This window comes from Lagopus leucura, unplaced genomic scaffold, assembly GCF_019238085.1.
Source record: "Lagopus leucura isolate 7727_CA_CO unplaced genomic scaffold, USGS_WTPT01 Super-Scaffold_100026, whole genome shotgun sequence".
NCBI classification, from domain to species: Eukaryota; Metazoa; Chordata; class Aves; order Galliformes; family Phasianidae; genus Lagopus; species Lagopus leucura.
In genome coordinates this window covers 4,792,274-4,810,556 of record NW_024962277.1, presented here as the reverse complement: position 1 = coordinate 4,810,556, position 18,283 = coordinate 4,792,274, and the positions used below count along the sequence as shown (strand labels likewise).

At 42.7% G+C, this 18,283-nt stretch overlaps 1 protein-coding gene across 4 annotated transcripts in view; it reads right to left on the bottom strand.

Annotated features, from left to right (window-relative positions):
* Positions 1–18,283, bottom strand: part of FGD3 (FYVE, RhoGEF and PH domain containing 3) — a 103,538-nt gene that overhangs the window by 44,817 nt on the left and 40,438 nt on the right. For 2 of the 4 annotated variants that reach the window (XM_042880316.1, XM_042880315.1), the window contains exon 2: positions 3,162–3,332. In XM_042880316.1, coding sequence (XP_042736250.1) covers positions 3,162–3,332 — 171 coding nt within the window. Of the gene's footprint in view, positions 1–3,161; positions 3,333–8,122; positions 8,168–16,914; positions 16,950–18,283 lie in introns of those variants that run through there. The other 2 variants (XM_042880317.1, XM_042880319.1) reach the window with 2 other exon arrangements.

Below are 18,283 nucleotides of genomic sequence, written 5' to 3'. Positions count from 1 at the left end.
TTGTCCAGCCAACAAGCAGGTATCTAGTCATAACTCAACAGAGAAGACAAAACAGACTTTTCAAAGTCCACACTACACCAATCTGCAAAAAGCGTTCACACCATACTGCTGATTTCCGCTCCCAAGCCCATTAAATGACATGGCAAACATTTGTTACCCCTCACGCATTTTACATACATTTAAACTAAAAATCATTTTAAACTCCTACAACAGCAGTAACTGATAGATCTGCATACTGAAAAAAAACACAACACCAGATGAGCTCCTTTGTACCTGCACTGTCATAATAAGTACTAAATGAACAGTCAATCCTATAAAAACCCAAAGCTGCTGCTTGCACATGTGGGTGCAGAACCCGCAGATGGAGCTCAGCCACAACCACCATCGCCCTCCTGTTCCATTCTAGAGGCACCACTGTTGTTTTGTCTCTCTGCACTGAACTCCCCTCTGCCTTGCATGCTCATTCCACAGGCCCAGCCACAGAGCACAGAACCTGGGTGAAGCTCTCAGTGCCCAGCTTGCACACAGACAGGCAAAATGGTGGAGAAAGGGAAGAAAGGCAGCTGTGGAGAAGAGAGTTAGTGTCATGGGATGTGTTTCAGGTGGTGGCTGAGAGCTGAAGCCACATGCTGGAATGGCTCTTCCCCAGCCTTCCTCCTGAAGGTTTTACGTAGCAACTCAGTGCTGCGTGGAGGAAGCAGAAACCAAGCAAGATACACTGCTTTTGTTGCAAAATAATCAAGTGAAATAATGAGAAGCAGAGGGACAGAAATAGAAAAGGGGAAGACATGGTTAAATATCCGGGAGAAGTTACAGACCAGGGCTGGCCCATACCTGTAAGAGCAGGGAGTAAGGACCCCTCCCTCACCTCACGGCAGGGAATAAGGATCCTTCCCTTAGCATGACTAGAGCATCTCAACCACTGTGCTACTTCAGGCCTCCCAGCCCACAGGTTGTCCATCTCACAATAATGCCAAGGGTCAGTACACACTTGGTAGGTGATCTGATGAAGGCTTTCCTATCAAATCATCCCGGCAGTGGTGGGCTTGTCACAGCTTGCAAGGACTTAAGTGCTGTGATTTGGACTCACAATATGTATATCTAGATGATACATATGCATATTTAAATACAGACACTTAAATATATATAGTTTATATGATTTCAAAGTGCGTGTACATAAATACATAAATAACATTTATAATTCTATGTATCTGTATATGATAAATCAGACTATGAAGAGCTATTCCCTGGGAAGCAAATACAGACAAAAAAAATAAAGAAAAAAGAAAAGAAAACATGACCCAACAGCACACAGCCTCAGGTTGCATTAAAGCAAGCTGTTCCTGGAGTCTCTGGTAGTGACGCCAGCACGTTCCACTCAACAAATCAACAAGAAAGAGCCTGAATGAAGAATCCATGTAACTCTAGGATAAAAGCTTTGGGAATAAAAGTTCTTGCCTAAAAATGCCATCAAAAATTGGACAGAAGATTCATGTATGAATCATGAATGATTCATGAAGAAAGGCTGAGTGAAATGGGTCTGTTCAGCCTTGAGAAAAGAAGACTGAAAGGGGACCTGATCCAGGTCTATAAATATCTAAAGTGTGGGGGGCAGAATGGCGAGGCCGGACTCTTTTCAGTGGTGAGTGGAGACAGGACAAGGGGAAATGGCCAGAAACTGCAGCATAGGAAGTTCTGCACAAACATGCGCAAGAACTTCTTTACAGTGAGGTGACGGAGCACTGGAACAGGCTGCCCAGGGAGGTGGTGGAGTCTCCTTCTCTGGAGATGTTCAAGACCTGCCTGGATGCCTACCTGTGCGACCTGGTGTAGGGAACCTGCTTTGGCAGGGGGTTGGACTCAATGATCTCTGGAGGTCCCTTCCAACCCCTACAATTCTGTGATTCTGTATTTTACAAGGAAATGCACTACACTGTTACTATTACTTTTTTAGAGATGGCCACCAAGATAAGCAAGGATAGTTTAAGGAGAAATGTCAACCTAAACACAGGCAATTTAATACACACTGACAACAGTTTGGGGAACTGTTTCTGTCCCATGACTATTTTCGTATTTGTTATTTTGATTATTTCACTTTTCTAAAGGCAAGAAACATTCTCCTATCTTTACTTAGTATACAAACTGTGAAGGTTACCAACAAACTATTACTTCTAAGGGACAGAAACCATTTCAAATTTACAAAGTCAATAAAAGTGAAGAAAAAAAACCTTTACCATCTCCCAACCTTGCAAAAGATGGTACATACTGTCCTCTACTGTTACATGTAAGTTAACTGCAGATACTGTTTAAAGGTAGTTTTATTATAAAGAATATAAGTGAAACAGTAACAACACAAATTTTAAGATGAAGCAGTGTCTTCCAGGAAGATGAATGGCCCATCTACAACCACATCTTGTAATACTTACACAAATCATATAAATACTTTGTAGTTTTGTATAACTTGGCACACTCTGAGCCACTAGGTCTGATTTTCAAATATTGGGTACTGTGTGACAAATTCCCATGGGAACTCTGACTGGGACTTGTTTCATGTTAGGTTACTTTTACAGCAGCATAAAGAAGCCCAGTTAGCTGGGTTCTGTCTAAAAGAATAATAGCAAGAATAACTATTCAAGAAAGCATTGTACCGTTGGGTCATCTACTTCATTGAGTCTGGCAGGACTGTGGAATTAACACAGCCCACATATCTCCTGGAAGTGATGAGTTTAGTTTATTTTTCATTTTTAAAATGCATTAACTCTATTCTGGCATTTCCTGTTGCTACATGTATTTCTTAAAACGAATGGAAAACAGATCCAGGTTTAAATAATAAGCTATTCTAAACACTTTAAAAACAAAAACTAATGACAGAGAATGAAAACAATATTGCTAAATTAAATTTAGATTTCACAGCTATATGAGGTATAATAACAATAAAGGGAAGGTAAATCAGTAAGTTAAGCAATCAATTTCTTCTTGAAGGCTTCCCAAAGATGCCTCTAAAACTGGAAAACCAAAGATAATACAAACCTCCTACTTGTATTGGAACCTCAGAACACAGAATAAGTACTTTGCTTTGACTTAAAATTTAGAAAAAATAATTTTAAAATGTCACATATGATAGAAGCTTGCAGAATTGCTAAGAGGTCAAAGCCACTTGCCTTGGGGTTTCTGCAGAGGATGCATTTTGGCCAGTGGAGTTTTGGGTTTGGGCTTCCTTCCAGTCTGATGGATACATTGCGCCGGGCTGATATGTTGCAGTTCCCCACATGCTTCCAATGCTGGATTTGAGTCAATGTGACATTTGATTTGAAAAGGAGAACAAGGGCAACCTAGAAGGAAAAAAAAGAAAAAAAGCAACATTTATTTCCTTTTATTAATCCTGGAGAAAATGCGTGCTAGTTGTAGAAGCATATCGTTCTCATCATATCCTAAGGAAAGGGGCTAGAAGTGCAAGCCATTCACTCAGACAACCAGTCTATCCAGTTTCAACAATCATACTGAAGTAGTTGCCTAGTTCCAGTCACCAGGAATTTTGGTAAAGTTAATAATTAATTTACTTCTTTTTTTTTTTTTTTTTAAACAACAGACGCCCAAAATAAAAGAGTAAATATAAAAAAGCAATTTCAGGAAGACTCCTCCAGTCAGAAATAGAGGTACAACATCATGCTATTTGGTAAAACAAACATAAACAAGCAAGAAGCATCACCTACGTTATGGTGAATGTGTCCCATGTGCATGGGAATGGTACAAGCTCCACTCCTTCAGAGATGTAATCAGTCAAGCTGTATTTTGCTGCTATTTACTATTCGCCCTTACACAAAATATTAGCATGCTCCCAAAAGGCTGCAGTCTAAAAGATCCCATTAAGATATGATCCAGTGGGAAAGGAGAGAAAGGCATGATGAATGTTTGCTTGCCTTTTAATTCCACATTCTCAATTCATTTTCTGTGGGTACTGTGGAAAACCCATATGTTCACCTCCACATGGTGGACACTTCTTTTTCCACTTCTCTTGTAACAAGTCTCCAGGAACATCAAATCTTCAAACTACCTTTGATAGCATGTCATATAAAAAGGCATAAAAGTGGTTTTAAAAGGCTGTGGTTTAAAATTGCTGCAAATGAACGCAGGAGTATATTGGCTTCCAGTAGGATGAAGAAGAGGAAAACCTATCTGATGTAGAAATGTGAATGCCAATCCATAAATCAATAGCAAAGGGAACTTGACAAATTCCTGTTTTGAAGCGGACTAGCTAATTGCCCAGCACCCTTCAGGAGAGGGAGCTGACCTGCCCCACGTAGAAAGGATTCATCTGAAGGTGAAAATCAATCTTAGCCTTCCTGTGATGTGTTCGAGAACACAGCATTAGCCTCACAAATGCAACCTACTCTTGGTTAGATTTATAGTAAGATCAAAAAAGTGAAACGACGAGCACCTCCACCCACACCAACTGAACGATCCTGGGTTTACACTAATGGTATTAAATCAGGATGTGACCTTTGGGATAATGACTTTGAAACCTGAGCCTCACGGACTGCTTGGGAAGATTAGCTGATGCTGAAACTTTTGCAGCAGTACGGATTTAAAGAAAAAAAAAAGTCATAAGATATTAATGTTGCTGACAAAAATAGATACAGACAGCACAAATATATTGCTCTGCAACCCAAATATACAACCTTGAATTCCTTGTCACGGTCGCCAGTTACTGCTGCTGAAGCTTCATTAGCATTTCCACTACAGAATCTGCTTTTCAGCACACTTAAGATCAGCTATTAACACACGCTTCTATTAGAAACCAGACATTTATAAGCACTAGGTTTTATTCAAATATGATTTCACTTATCAGGAAAGTGCAGTGAAAGCAGAATAGATTGTTAGAGCAGATTAATAGATTATTTCAAACAAATCATCACAGAAGGAGCTTATGCAGCTGCCCCAGCTCTGGGTACCAAGAGCTCTCCGTGACAACAGCCATGCCGTGACGCGGCAGCTTTCAGGGCAAGGACAATCTCCTTCCCATTCTCTGTAGCTCAACACAGCAAGAAATTAAAATCACGCACATGAGAAAAGCTGTAATTCAATAAAATATAAACGTCAGCATACAGAAGAGCCCCGAGTGCTTCAGCAGGAACTGGTGATGGTGGATGGGTGGCAATCCAGCAGTCCTGGATTTTCTGCACGTGCATTTGTTCCTAAGAATGACTTGAACAACCCAACTCTGAGTGGATGTTTGTACCTACAGCAGCTCCCTCCTACAGCAGAATCCATGCAAACAATCATGGTACAAAATCTCCTGATGAAGGCAAATGCCTTCGTCCTGCCCAAAGCGAGCTCTGAACTTGGCTCCACTTGCTCCAGCACTTGTGTTCAGAGGCATTTCCAGAGCAAATACTTTGCAAAGCCTTACTACTTCCCATTAAAAACACCTATTAAAAAAAAAAAAAAGAAATATATCATCTTCCAAAAATACAGCATTTTTGTACCATCTTGTATATTGCTTACATGTTGCTGCTGTTCACCTACTGTCTGCACTTAACCTTCACAAATATTGATGACACACCTAAAGAGCAAGTGAGGAAGCAAAGCAGAAAATAAAATTGATAAGGTCTGAAAAAGAAGAGAAACTTGGAAAGCCACAAGCACCTAAAGCACAAAATGTAGTGCTGGCCATAAATCAAGAAAAATATGCATGGATGAAACCACAAAAGTGGCTTTCATTCTTTTTTATTTAATCTCAGCCAAGATGGTTCCCTCTTTTCATCTCTGATGTGGCCCCTAAGGACTGCTTTTTGCACACAAGACAAAAATCCACTTTCTTCACATATTTTTTCAAGCACTATAAAATGATCTGTGAAAACAAGATTTACTGGATTATTTCCCATGGAATTCTCCAGAAGTACAACCCACAGCTGGAGGAGTGTGCCATTGTGCTCCTGGGAAGGGACATGGAGCGAGAAGATGCATCTCTACCAGAGACCCTGCAAGAGGAGGCAGCTCAGAGGACTCACCCAGCCCTCTTCCAGAGGAGGATTCGGGCAGTGCCCAGTGGGACACAGCAGCACCTTGCCATGCCAACCCACCTCCTGCTCTCCCTGGAAAGTCACACAGAATGACCAAGGATTAGAAGGGATAAAAAATGCTGGACTTGCAGAAAAGGGCTCAACAAACTACACACACTAGAAAGGCAATGATAAATAATACCTACTTTAAAAGTTCACTTTTTCTGAAAATTAATATCATCAGAGGATTTTTCCAGACATCCATAAAGATGAATCTGACTTCATTTCATTGCATTACACTGCATTTTTTATTTTTTTCCCCTTCTTATGGCAGTACAGCAATGCTGAACATGCAGTGCATACTGTGAGCCCCACACCTCCATGGACACACTCAATCCACGTGCTTTGGGCACCAGCACAACCAGCAGTTAGGGTGAGGCCATTCCCAGTGCTGCTGACAGAGCTTCCACTGCTGTCGCCCACAAGCTCCTCAGGCTCCCACAGCCTCCAGTTTCCTAATAATTTGCTGAGTTAGGCTGTCATTGAAGTCAACAGCTACAAAAGGCAACTCAGTGTAATGTGATCCACAGGGTCCAACTCTAAGAGCACAGGAAGACATTATAATTCTCTACTCTTTCTTCAAGCATATAAAAGGGAAACTACTCCAGATGGAAATGAGCTGCTATAGCACAGATGCATCTGGTTGTGGTGACTCCACTCCTGACGCTGTTTTGCAAAGCGTGCATCAAGTGGGTGAGCGACCAGCAACAGTCCGACCAAACACTGTGAGAAAAAAATTCAGACAAACAAACCAGAATATAGGTAATGGCACAAGATGCTTCTGCAGTTAACCACTCCGTGCCCAGAACTGAGCAGATTTAACAGCAACTCTCCAATATTAATAACCAGAGCTATTTTCATTAGGTACTGCAATGGGAACATCGCTCTTCCCACCTCCTGGCTACAAACTGAGCATACACAATGACCCCTAGCCTCTCCTAAAAGGTTCTCATTATTCCCAGTTCCAACATCTCTATTCTCAACTGAAACATCCACTTAGGCATTCCCTGACGCTGTCTCTGGTAGGTTCTCTCTTTGTTCCTCCTCCTTAGTGAAAGCCTTTCAAGGAGCAGAGGCTCATGTTGTCCTTAAGGCAGAAACCTGCTGCTAGAAAGCAAGGGGCTGCAAGGGCAGAACTAATGTATGCTGTGAAGGAGAAAACTGTGGTAAGAAGAGCCCTGCCACAAATTAGAAGGTGCTGATTATGCCTTCCTCATGTCAGCAGGAATCTGTTGAGTGGTATATTACTTTGCCCTTCACACTCAGGCAGTGTTTACAGACACAGTTGTTTAAGGATGTTCTTAGAGAAACTAAAGCATTCACCACGCTGGATGGAAACCCAGTTTTGTGAGCCTTAGGTGCAATGAGCTGCAATGAAATTTGTCTTGCAAAGCAAAAGAAAGACATCACCTCTAGCAATGGCATGACACTACCCTTCTTGTTGCAGCCAGTTACAAACACCCAGCAGCACTCTCAGAGGCCTCCAGAGAGCTGCAACTTTCACCCCCTCTCCAATTTCACGCTGCCCTGCCTCAGTCTTGCTCCTGACCCCTCTTGCTGAGTTGGAGGCAGCAATGGCCTGTCCCCACGCTGCCATCTGGCATATCCTTCTTTCTCCTTTCACACCGCTTAATTAACTCCAGCCCTTCCCTCAAATCCACAAGAAACTCACCTCCTCCTCCTGCCCAGTGCCCAGACGAAGCACTGGCAGAGCCTCATGCACGGCTCCCCAGGTCAGCCTGCACTGCCTCCTGTCCTCACGTCTCCCTGCCTCCCGTCCCTACAGAGCTGCAGGTGCCACCAGCACCGCTCGCAGACACACCGTGTAGAACTGCAGAAAAGGCAGCATGCAATGGGGCTGCACTCATGTCCTTCTATCAAGCTCGACGACATTAACAATGGTGACTGCACATGACATCTATTCTTCTGGCATTCCAAAAAGTCAGCCTCAGTAAGAAGAGTGACAGCAAAGCTATCACCATAAGCTTACAGAAAGAATCCAGAAGACATTATATTTGAAAGCAAGCAATTTTATATCAATAGAGATATATATCACTTACTTGTATTCAAGCAGAGACACACACATTTTTCTTCTTTGCTCAGACTATAAGGCAACCAAAAGAAGGCAGAGCGGTTCCTGCTGCAGCTCTTGTTTCATGGTTTAAAATGCCATGCTCACAGGAACTGGCCTCCCCCATCCCACTTCCTATGATCAGTGTGGTTAGGTGACTCAAAGTATACAAACGTGGCAAGTATGAGCTGAGGCGCTTTACTAAGCAAAAGTCAAAGGAGATTGCTGCAATCTGCAGAAATAGGCACTTAGCTTTACGTTTCTGAAACACAACACGCAGGGTGTAGATGATTTAGAATCCTGAATCTTTCTAAAGTAGTAAAGAGGATAAAGCCACATGTCTTTAAAAGCTTTCTGTTTAGATACAGTTCGATATTAATGTGAGAATGGCATGTCACAGAAAGCAAAAACTCCCAGTGCTCTGCTCTGAAACTCTTAGCCCCAAGCGCAGTCACACCATAGCCTTCCCAAAGGGCCAGCTCGGGGTGACTGTGGAGCCCCTGAATGTAACAGCATTAAAGTTTGCTGTGAAACAACCCACAGTGACTAACTCAGCAGGGACAGAGCTAGCCAAAAGATTTCTTTATGTCCTGAAAACATGCAGCCCTCCTCTCCCTTTCTGGTTTCGGCTCTCAGAGCAGAATGCTCTCCTGGGAAATGATCGTCTGTGTCCTTACGAGAAAAATACAAAGTTTGTAAACCACAGCAAACTACTGAGTGTCTGAGGAGGGCTGTGAGAAATCGTGTAGATTGAGTTTAACTTACAACCACATAGAAACACATCCAGAAGAGAGATTTTCTTCCAGAAAAACAGCTAAAACAAACAGATTTGTGTATATAATGCACCGGAAGGTCCAACAATCCCCAGACCTGCACCTACAGCATTTTGCCCTCAGGTTCATTGTACTTTTACCCTCTTCTGACTTCCTTTAAATGCCTCAGGTAAGGACACTTCCTTTAACAGACACTTCAATAACACCCTTAGGGTTACCACTGAACATAGCTGTCACAGTATTTTACATAAATCTGCATGAAGATCTCCCACCTTTAACATCATCAGCTAGTTTTAAAGCAAATTACTGCATGCTAACCCAAATAACTCCAGGCTATGCTTCACTGGCAGCGGTACACGCTTTATGCCCCTTGCCTTTCATCATCTGAATCAAAACAGACACATTATTGAGAAATCAGTTTTTAGTTCTGAGTTGTTCTTCCCTGAACCGCTTCTAAAAGCCAGCTGCTGTGGGAGTACAGGTCCCAAAAATGAGCTCACTACAGAGGTACAGCATGCGCTTGTCAGTCCTGAAGACCTGCAAATAGAGGTAGGTGCACTGCTTTCACTGCAATTAGCAGTACTTGCTAATATTTGACCACTGAATAGTTCATTATTGCCTTCACAAGGGGATGAGATTTCACTGTTGATTTATAACCCCTTCCAGCGCTTCTCAATTTTTTACAAGTGCTTTTCAGTAGTTAAAAACCCAGCAGTGTGATCTCCCACGTGCCTTGGACAGCATTCCGCTCACACAGTAAGGTCCCCTGGCCTGCAGCTGCAGGACAAGCAGCACTGCTGTCCCTCGGGGTCCTGGCCTCCCCAGGCCACTTCACCAGTGCTCTCACAACAGGGTGAGATGGTAAAACCCTTAGGTACTGACTATAAACCCCTAAGATTCCTAAGGTAAATGTTTGCTCTACATTTATGTGTATATTTCATAAATTATAGATGTGCGTAAGTGGAGAGAAAATCTCCAAATGACAGAAATGAGGAGTTTCGCATGTAATTCTCTCACACTGCACTGCTTCAAATATATGTCTAAAACATCCCTACTGAGACCTTCACACTCCTCATGTCACAAACCAAAGGCAGAAGCACGAGCTCAGGAATCCAGCTGCCAGAACACCACTGCACACAGCCCTGCGCTAGGGAAAGCGAGAGGACAGCCCACCAAACCAAAGAGGCACTCAGCTGTAGCTGCAGGCTTTTTGCTCTGAATACAAGCAGCCATCATCCCATCCCAGCTAGCTCAAAGTAACGACTCCTAAAGACTGCTTGGATGTTTCATATTCACACCGCAGCCAATCAACAAGATCTGCTGGGTGTAATTCAGCTTCAAATCAGCTTGCAGCAAGACAGAGACACTTTAAACTTTCCAGGACAAGTAAGATGAATCTGTTAGCCATGTGGAAGGTCACTTTTCCCTAGCAAAAAGCAGTCATTTCATACCAGGCTGCCAAGCCAGCCCTCCTCAGAAGGAGTGAAGATAAGAAAACGAGCAGGGGAAAGGCAGCAAGGCCTGGTTCCTGATATTGGTGAGTTAAAAAGGAATGGAAGTAGTGACCAGAAAAGCCATACTGAGAACAGCCTGAAACAAAATAAAACTAGGTTCACTTTAAAAGTAAGAAAGAACGAAACTGAAGCAAGGCATTACAGAATACCTTCCCCAGTCAGAACTAACAATAGGCATGTTAAGCCCAAACACAAAAATACTTCAATTTCCTGTACGAAACAGTACGAAACAGGATGTGGTAGCGCAGTCAGTGCTCGTTTACCTGTGCTGTCTGAGGCTACTGGGGACACAAGCAGCAGCTGCCTGCTCAGCCAGGCCCAGGCATGGTCACACCAATGGGCAGCCACGAAGCTGCATCCAGGTCACAAGGTGCAGGCCATCCTGCTCCAACTTTGGCAAAATAATTCCAAGGCTTAACTGAAAATCCCTCATGGGAGACAGGAAACAGCTTTTCAATTTTAATTTGTCATTCAAGTCCTGGTGATTACTCAGAGATCAGACAATTTTTGAGTCTGGCCACAGTTTTGCAACATTTACACTCAACTTGCTTTTCATAGAGGCATACAGAAAGTAACACTGCAGGATACTGAACCCACATCCCTATAGCTGGAAGGCAGCGCTATGAACTTTTGCAATTAATCAAAGTAAAAAGGACAGGCTAAGACAAACTCATTCTTCTCAAAAAAGCATTTGCCTGGCTTTTCCCCTTGAATGGTATAATTGAATTACTCTAGGCTAAAATAATAGGCATAGTAACTTTCTGTGACACCAAGATCAAAGGTAGAAAAAGAAGAAGGAAAAAAAAGGAGATTCTTGTATCTAGTAAAGAAAGCAGGTTAAAGAGTGACAAAGTAAAGGGGTAGCAGCCTGGGGCAGATGTCAGCTGGAGTGACACTACAAGGGACAAGAGCCCCACCAGTAGCAGCACGTGTCGGTATGCCATTCACCTGGCAGGGAAGGCAAGAAACATCCTCTGCAGCAGAAAGGCAGCCAGGGAGAGAGGGGCAGCCAGGCTCATCTCTTCAGTGCAGCGCAGTCTTAGTTTATTTCTGCCTCCTGGAGCGTAGAGCAACTCGTCTGACTTCGGTACCAGGTTTCAGATTTAATTCCAGCAGCAGGCAAGGTCCAGGTGTCAGAAGTTCTGCTTAAGTTACTGCAGGTGCCCACTTGGACTACAGATAATCAGATTTATGTTCATATATTTCATTGCAAGTATAATGAAGTCCAGAATTCTTTAATCCATAAAACCTAATTTTGCTTTTTCTCTTTTGCAAGAAAATGGAAGACAATGCTCCTCCCTTCCTAATTTACTCCTGACTTACCACTTCCTTCACACCACGCAGCAGAACAGCAGCAATTCAGAGTACCCTCCCCTGCCCCTTCCCCTTGCAGTCCCCAACAGGCTTCTCATCTCCCTTTGCAGGTTATGAGCTCAGTTCAGTGCTGGTCCCCAGATACAGCCTGACTATTCCATGCACATCACTGGGAGCTTCCCCTTGGGCCACCCCAGAGGCTCCACTCCACGCAGTGCTGCCTGACTCCTGCACACAGCATCTGCAGCCATTACCTCAAAGGTCCCCAAGGACACAGCGCAGGATGCTGCTGCAACTGCAAACTCATTTTCACCACAGATTTCCCAAATGAAAGCTGCCACTACACCCATCCCTAAGCCCTCACTGATCCCAGAAACCACACTGAGCCCCCCCACAGAGGAAAGTTGGAACACCAGTTATTCAGTGCAACTCTGGCTTTCTTTTTTTTTTTTTTTCCTTGACAGGTAACAGGTTTTTCATTATGATAAAAGAGTCTTGATTTACACTTACACTGATTATGCAAATCAAAGAGTATATTTCAAGTTAATAACACTCCCGGGAGTTCACATCTGTACTGCTTTAACACAGGAATCACAGCACCAGAACAATCTGTTACAGTAAAAATCCAAAGAGATTTTACACAGGTTAGACACAAACAAATTACCCCAGCCAACACCGCTCCAATTTGTTCCTCTCAGATTACCTGCATCTGAGTGATTTACTGTCTTGGGGATTCTTTTCCTAAAACAAAGAGAAAGATGGCTGATCTGCCTTTTGCAGAGTTATTTATATGGTGGGAAGGAGAAAGAGCATTACGCTGCCCAACCTCCAGTGATTTACAGGGCAAACACAAAGGCCAGGACACAGCCAGGTGCTAAGAACCATCACTGAGACCCCAATCTTCTTTTCAACCTGCTCACAGAAAAAAAGGCTTCATCTATTTCCCCTCTTACTTGAAGCTTCTTACATTTTTTTGCTAATGACAAAAGGAACATGCAAGACTCTCACACTGCTCTGCTGATGTGTTTGTGAATCTTCTTAATGGCACACATTACAGTGGGTAAACTCTCATTTAGCCAATACGGAGAGATTATCCTTCACTTAAGATTTAATGACAATATAATGCATCTCCAACTGTGTCCCAATTAACTGTCTTTTTTTTTTAATCTTGAAATATTTTATTGGTTTTAGTAAACTGATAATTATCTTTTGCTCATTTAAAAGACTATTTAGGTCCTAACCAACACCAGGCAGAACAGGTGTTTTTTTGCTAAGGAACTGAGCTTCTCCAGGAGAGGCTACCTTTTCTCCATTACCACAAGGTGCTGTAAATTCATACTGCGGCATTTAAGCAAAATCAAATTCATTACTGAAAACTGTAATGAGTATTTTAAACTGATATGCTATTTTGGTAGCAGAACTGCCTATTGCAAAGTATTGGCAGTAATGCACTTCCAGTATAACATATTTCAGCTCTAACTGCTGCTTGGTATCATCCTACTGGAAGTGTCCTGCCTTGTCAGAAAACAGCACGGTCATGTAGTCTTTAGGCAGCTCAAACAACGCAGTCACATTAGGCCACCAGAAATCTGAAGGTTGAGATGCTTAGCTTGTCTTCCTCTCCCTTTGCGATCCAATAACAAATAACGGATTTGGAGTACATGTATATCTGACCTTCAGCTCCTTCAGAAGCAGTACAGCCAACACAATGGAGGCCTCATAGAATGGCTCTTGTTGGAAGGGACCTTAAAGTTCATCCAGTTCTAACCCCTGCCATGGGTAACGCTGTCACCCACCAGGTCAAGCTGCCCAGGGCCCCATCCAACCTGGTCTTAAGCACCTCTCTTAAGCACAGGACTTGGTAAGGTCTGGCCATGAAGACATGGATGCCCATGTCTCCTGGGCCTTTGGTCCCAGCTACAGTGCATCTCAGCTGACTGGATCAGCAAACCTCCAATGTCTGCATACGCTGCAAATCTGCTTTGTCTGCTGGAGGATAACACTTGCATGGAAGATTGCTAGATCATTTTGTCCATTAGTATCTCGCTCAGAAAGTGAGAAACATTTCATTGTATCTGCTTCAGGCCTCCACCAGGGCTTTAACCAAAACAAGTATCCTGACCCTCACGCAACAAGCAGCAGCAGGCGTACAGCCAGTGGCTGCACCTCTCTGGGCTGTCAGCCAAACCTCCAGGAGCAAAGCTGGCCCGAGTGCTGCGCCCACCACAGGCCTGCTGCTCAGCGCTGCCTTGTGCAGAAGAGTCTGATGGTTCCCAGTTCCTACCCAGTGACTCACGAGGTAAGGTAAAAAACACTGACATACACATCGTAACCAGGTCCAATAAAAAAACCTTCAATGAAGCAAAGTGGTTGAGATAAGGCGCCGTTTCCCAAAACAAGGCTAGTCCCACTGAACTGAAGCAACACTGGGCACTCCTGATGTCAAACTCAGCCCTGCTTCCATTTCCAAGGAGATACGCAAGCATATTCTGTATTTTCCAGATGGAAGAACTCAGAATCAAATGTTATTTTGCTTGCACTAACATCATCTTGGCCTAGATAAGTGCTTTTATTGACTGTGATCTACTGTCTCTAAGGACTCAAGCAAGAGCAGGAAAGAGAACCCAGAAAGGTTAAAGGTGCTCCACATAAACAACGCAGGGATAAGTAAACTGGAAGAGAATAAAAAGCACTGAACTGATTCCAGTATTTTGGATCCCAGAGCAGACAGGATGGGATAAAGCTTCCTTTATATTTACTTCACCCTGGCAGGCACCAAAGAAAGTGCACCAACTCAAAGGCCTGTAAGAAGGACCGTGCAAAAAAAGCTACAGTAAAAAGATCTATTGTCGGTTTTCCGAACAAAACTCTAGCTAATTTACCGTATCTGTAGTAACCATTTCTTTTCTGTTATTCCTAATCACATTTTCATCAAATCAGTAGCTACTGACAGGCTGTAAGAACATTCTGCAAGCACCTAGCAGATTATCTGAAACAACAGCTGTAAATCACAACACTAAAATCCCGGTGACTTACAGCTAAATCTTTGTCCTCAAGAGAAGAACATACCATACATGGTCTCAAAATTGGATTACAACTCTGACAGTTTAAAGAAATCTAGGAAAAAAATGAAACTCAAGATGAACATATACATATAAATACACACACATCACAATTTCAGAATCAGATCATAGCACAAACTGTGCTAATGCAAATTAAGACCATGGAAACAATTTACATTTTCTCTTGCTCAGTGACAATCTTCAATCCTGAAATAAGAGTCTGGTCTGTCATTACATGAAATACAACTGGCATTTTTGAAGAGAATTATATGGATGATAAGGACAATTATAAACCATGTTACTTGCTCAGGATGTATCTAAATAATTGTGTATAAAATTTTATTTCATAAAATAGCATTTACTGTACGGCAGTAATTGTTTCAATAATTAGTGGTTTTCAGGAAATTTCTGCCTTGTTATTTCATATTGTCCTTTTATTGATGGAGAATACGGAATATGTACAACGTATGCTTGCTGGCAAAGCTGAATGATAAGGGGAGAGGACAACTGGAAATAACAGAGGGATTTAAGAATAAGGGTGATTATTGAAACTTAGAAGCCGTGAAGAAATACACACAGAGATCTAATAGTAGAAGAAAGAAGAGGAAAAAAAAGGTTATTGAAAGATTATTTCAGATACTGAATGACTCGTAATGAATTTATAATTCTGATCTCTTACTTTACTTGGCTAACTACATAATTACTTTATATTGTCACAATTTTATCAGTTCTTTAGAATGGGTTATGGATAAATGTGTTCTGTCATTGTTGTCATTTTTCTTTGGATTTATTATCATCTATTGGCTCAAGCTAGCATAAACTGCTGCAAATATCACAGCACACAGAAAAACACCTTTGAATGAGTCACCCTTTGGAACAGTAACTTTATACCCAAAGCAAACAACTGAGTGAGCATCAAGCAACCGAAGTGACATATACACCTTTAAATCTGCCAGTACACTTTGTGCTTCCTTAGCAGCACATTGCTCAGTGTCAGCAAACTTGAAAATTCAGAAGCCCTTCAAAAAATAACAACAATTAGAAGAGGCATAAGAAAGCACACTCACAGATGAGCTGCAATGAAGCCTGATTATGCCTTCGTGTTTGCTCCAGCCCGCTGGGTGCCCAGCACCCCACAAGTGACTGGCACCAACCACTGACCTGTGGCATCAGAAGACGCTTCTGCATCCTGAAACATGTTGTGATTGTCACCTTAGTTAGCACTCAGAAAGCGCCTTAAGCTATGTTATTCTGCTCATAAATTCATTGGGCTAATTAGCTTAGGCTTCACCCTTCCTATACCCAAATGGAGTATTCATAAATATATGCAAAGTGTGCATTATCTTCCACCTCCCTCAGCAGGGAGTGACAGCTCTCTTTTGAGAAACCCAAAAAGAAGATGACAGCCACAGGCTCCAAGCTCAGGTTCTTGTTCCCCTCTAAGCAAGACACCAAGCCATGCTGTAACCCCAAGGCATCAGCCCAGCAGGAATTGCATCCAGATGCCCAACACAAGAACCAAAGCTGAGGGGGGCTCCCAGCCCACAGTGCTTTTCACCCTCCTGAGCACTTGCTGCTCTGCAATCACCACCCAATGTGGGCTCCATCCATCAAGGCTTTAACTGGCAGGTCAAAACACTCCATGACAACACACGTATCCCAGGACTGATTTCATCTTTGGAGTTCATCTTTTTTGTACACCTTAGTTTCCAGGTATAAAATGGGAAAAGAATACCGTGTTATTAAAGTGTTACGAAAATTAACACACCAGGTTAATGCTATGAGGAAGGCACAGAGCACAAGATGTACAACAGAGAGCTACTAAATTCCTCTGCCATTTCCTAAAGGAAGGAGATGGATTTGGTTAAGGAGAAGTGTGCCTGGCTTAGATTTTGATACATTTTTTGTAATCTTAGAATTCTTTAAATGTCATCTGAAAACATTAAGTAATACTTAAACTCAATATTGGAAATACATGTGAGGGCATAAAATCTCAATTTATTCAGTGATTGTGTTAAAAGAGTGTTGAAAACACAAATTATGATGTTAAATTAAAATTCCTTCGTTTTGGCATTTGAAAATGATACCATTTTAAAATATTTTAAAAAATTAAGCTACCTGAAAGGCAGATTGCTGGATTCACAACATCTGAATATGAAGTAACACGGCTGCCAAACTGAGTGACTGTGGTATTCAGAGAGGATGCGAACAAGTCCATTAAGGCATCGCCATCTGGACATGGGGGACTGGGAGTGGTGGGGGCAGGAGCCTCTGTCCTCCCCAGGGAGACACTGCCTTGTGAGACCATCATTACCTTTATTATTTATACCACAGCACTGACATTTTACAGACAGATAAAAGACCAGAAACCCTGCCCTTGGGAGTGAGAACCTGCAAGGACAGAGCAAAGCTATATGACCAGCACCAGCCCCAGTGCCCAGTTTCTCCCCTTGTATGGGGAAGGAAGGAGATCACAAATCTGAGAGCTCTCTCTGGAATAGGCAGTGACGCACTGGGAACACCCAGGCACTGCAGTGACAGCCACAACACTAAGCAGTGGTACCTGGAAGTGATGACAGGCTATCAGACTGAGGATTGCTGAGGAAGGTCAACCTGTGACTTGCAGTGTGGAATAAGTAGGTAAGAACCAGCAACAGCATGAAATACCCCACTCCTACTTAACCGTTACTGATGTCTTTCATTTTCCTTTGCATTATGGCTGTAGAAATGAACATTTTAATTTGTGTATGGGTGGCTCTTCGCACTATTTCAGAGAGATGCAGACTGTCAGCCCAACACGGAACCATCTACTGAGCAGTCAAATCATTTTTTCATTCCATTTTCATTAGGTCCAAACCCATACTCTGTCTGAGCTGGCACCATAAGATGGATACCAGCAATAACAGCTCCAGAAGGCAGCAAGAGATGGGAAAAAAACACAGGCAAACATTTACCACAAAGAAAAATCACTGGCTTCCTTCCCCTCTGATGCTCCAGGCAGGCCAGAGCACCAGAACTTGGATTCACTGAAAAACTCCCTCCAAGCAGGAGCACCTCCAGTCACTGCAGCCTGACGGCATGCTGCCTCCTCAGAAAACCTGCTCTCACTGCCTGTGTCATCAGGGAGAAGAAACAACCTCAATCTGACACATTTTATCTCAAAACTGGGGCAAGCTAGCAGCTCACACATTAACCACTGCTGAGCTAAACAGATCGGCGGTGCTTTACTTTTCTGCAGTAATGCAACTGCCAACAGTCGCATTCTTAGACTCCTATTTTGCTCAAGTATGTTCCTAATTCACGTAAAATTAATTAAAAAGGCAGGAAAAAAAGGTCTGACATATAGGAGCGTGCCAAAAGCCACTCCCTTACTTACTTCAATTGCCATTTTCAGACTACTTTGAAGAAATCCAGGGTCCAACAGCAGAGAACGCCATCCCTTGCGCTGCAGAAGCAGCATTAATTCCATTTTCTCACTTAACTCGGA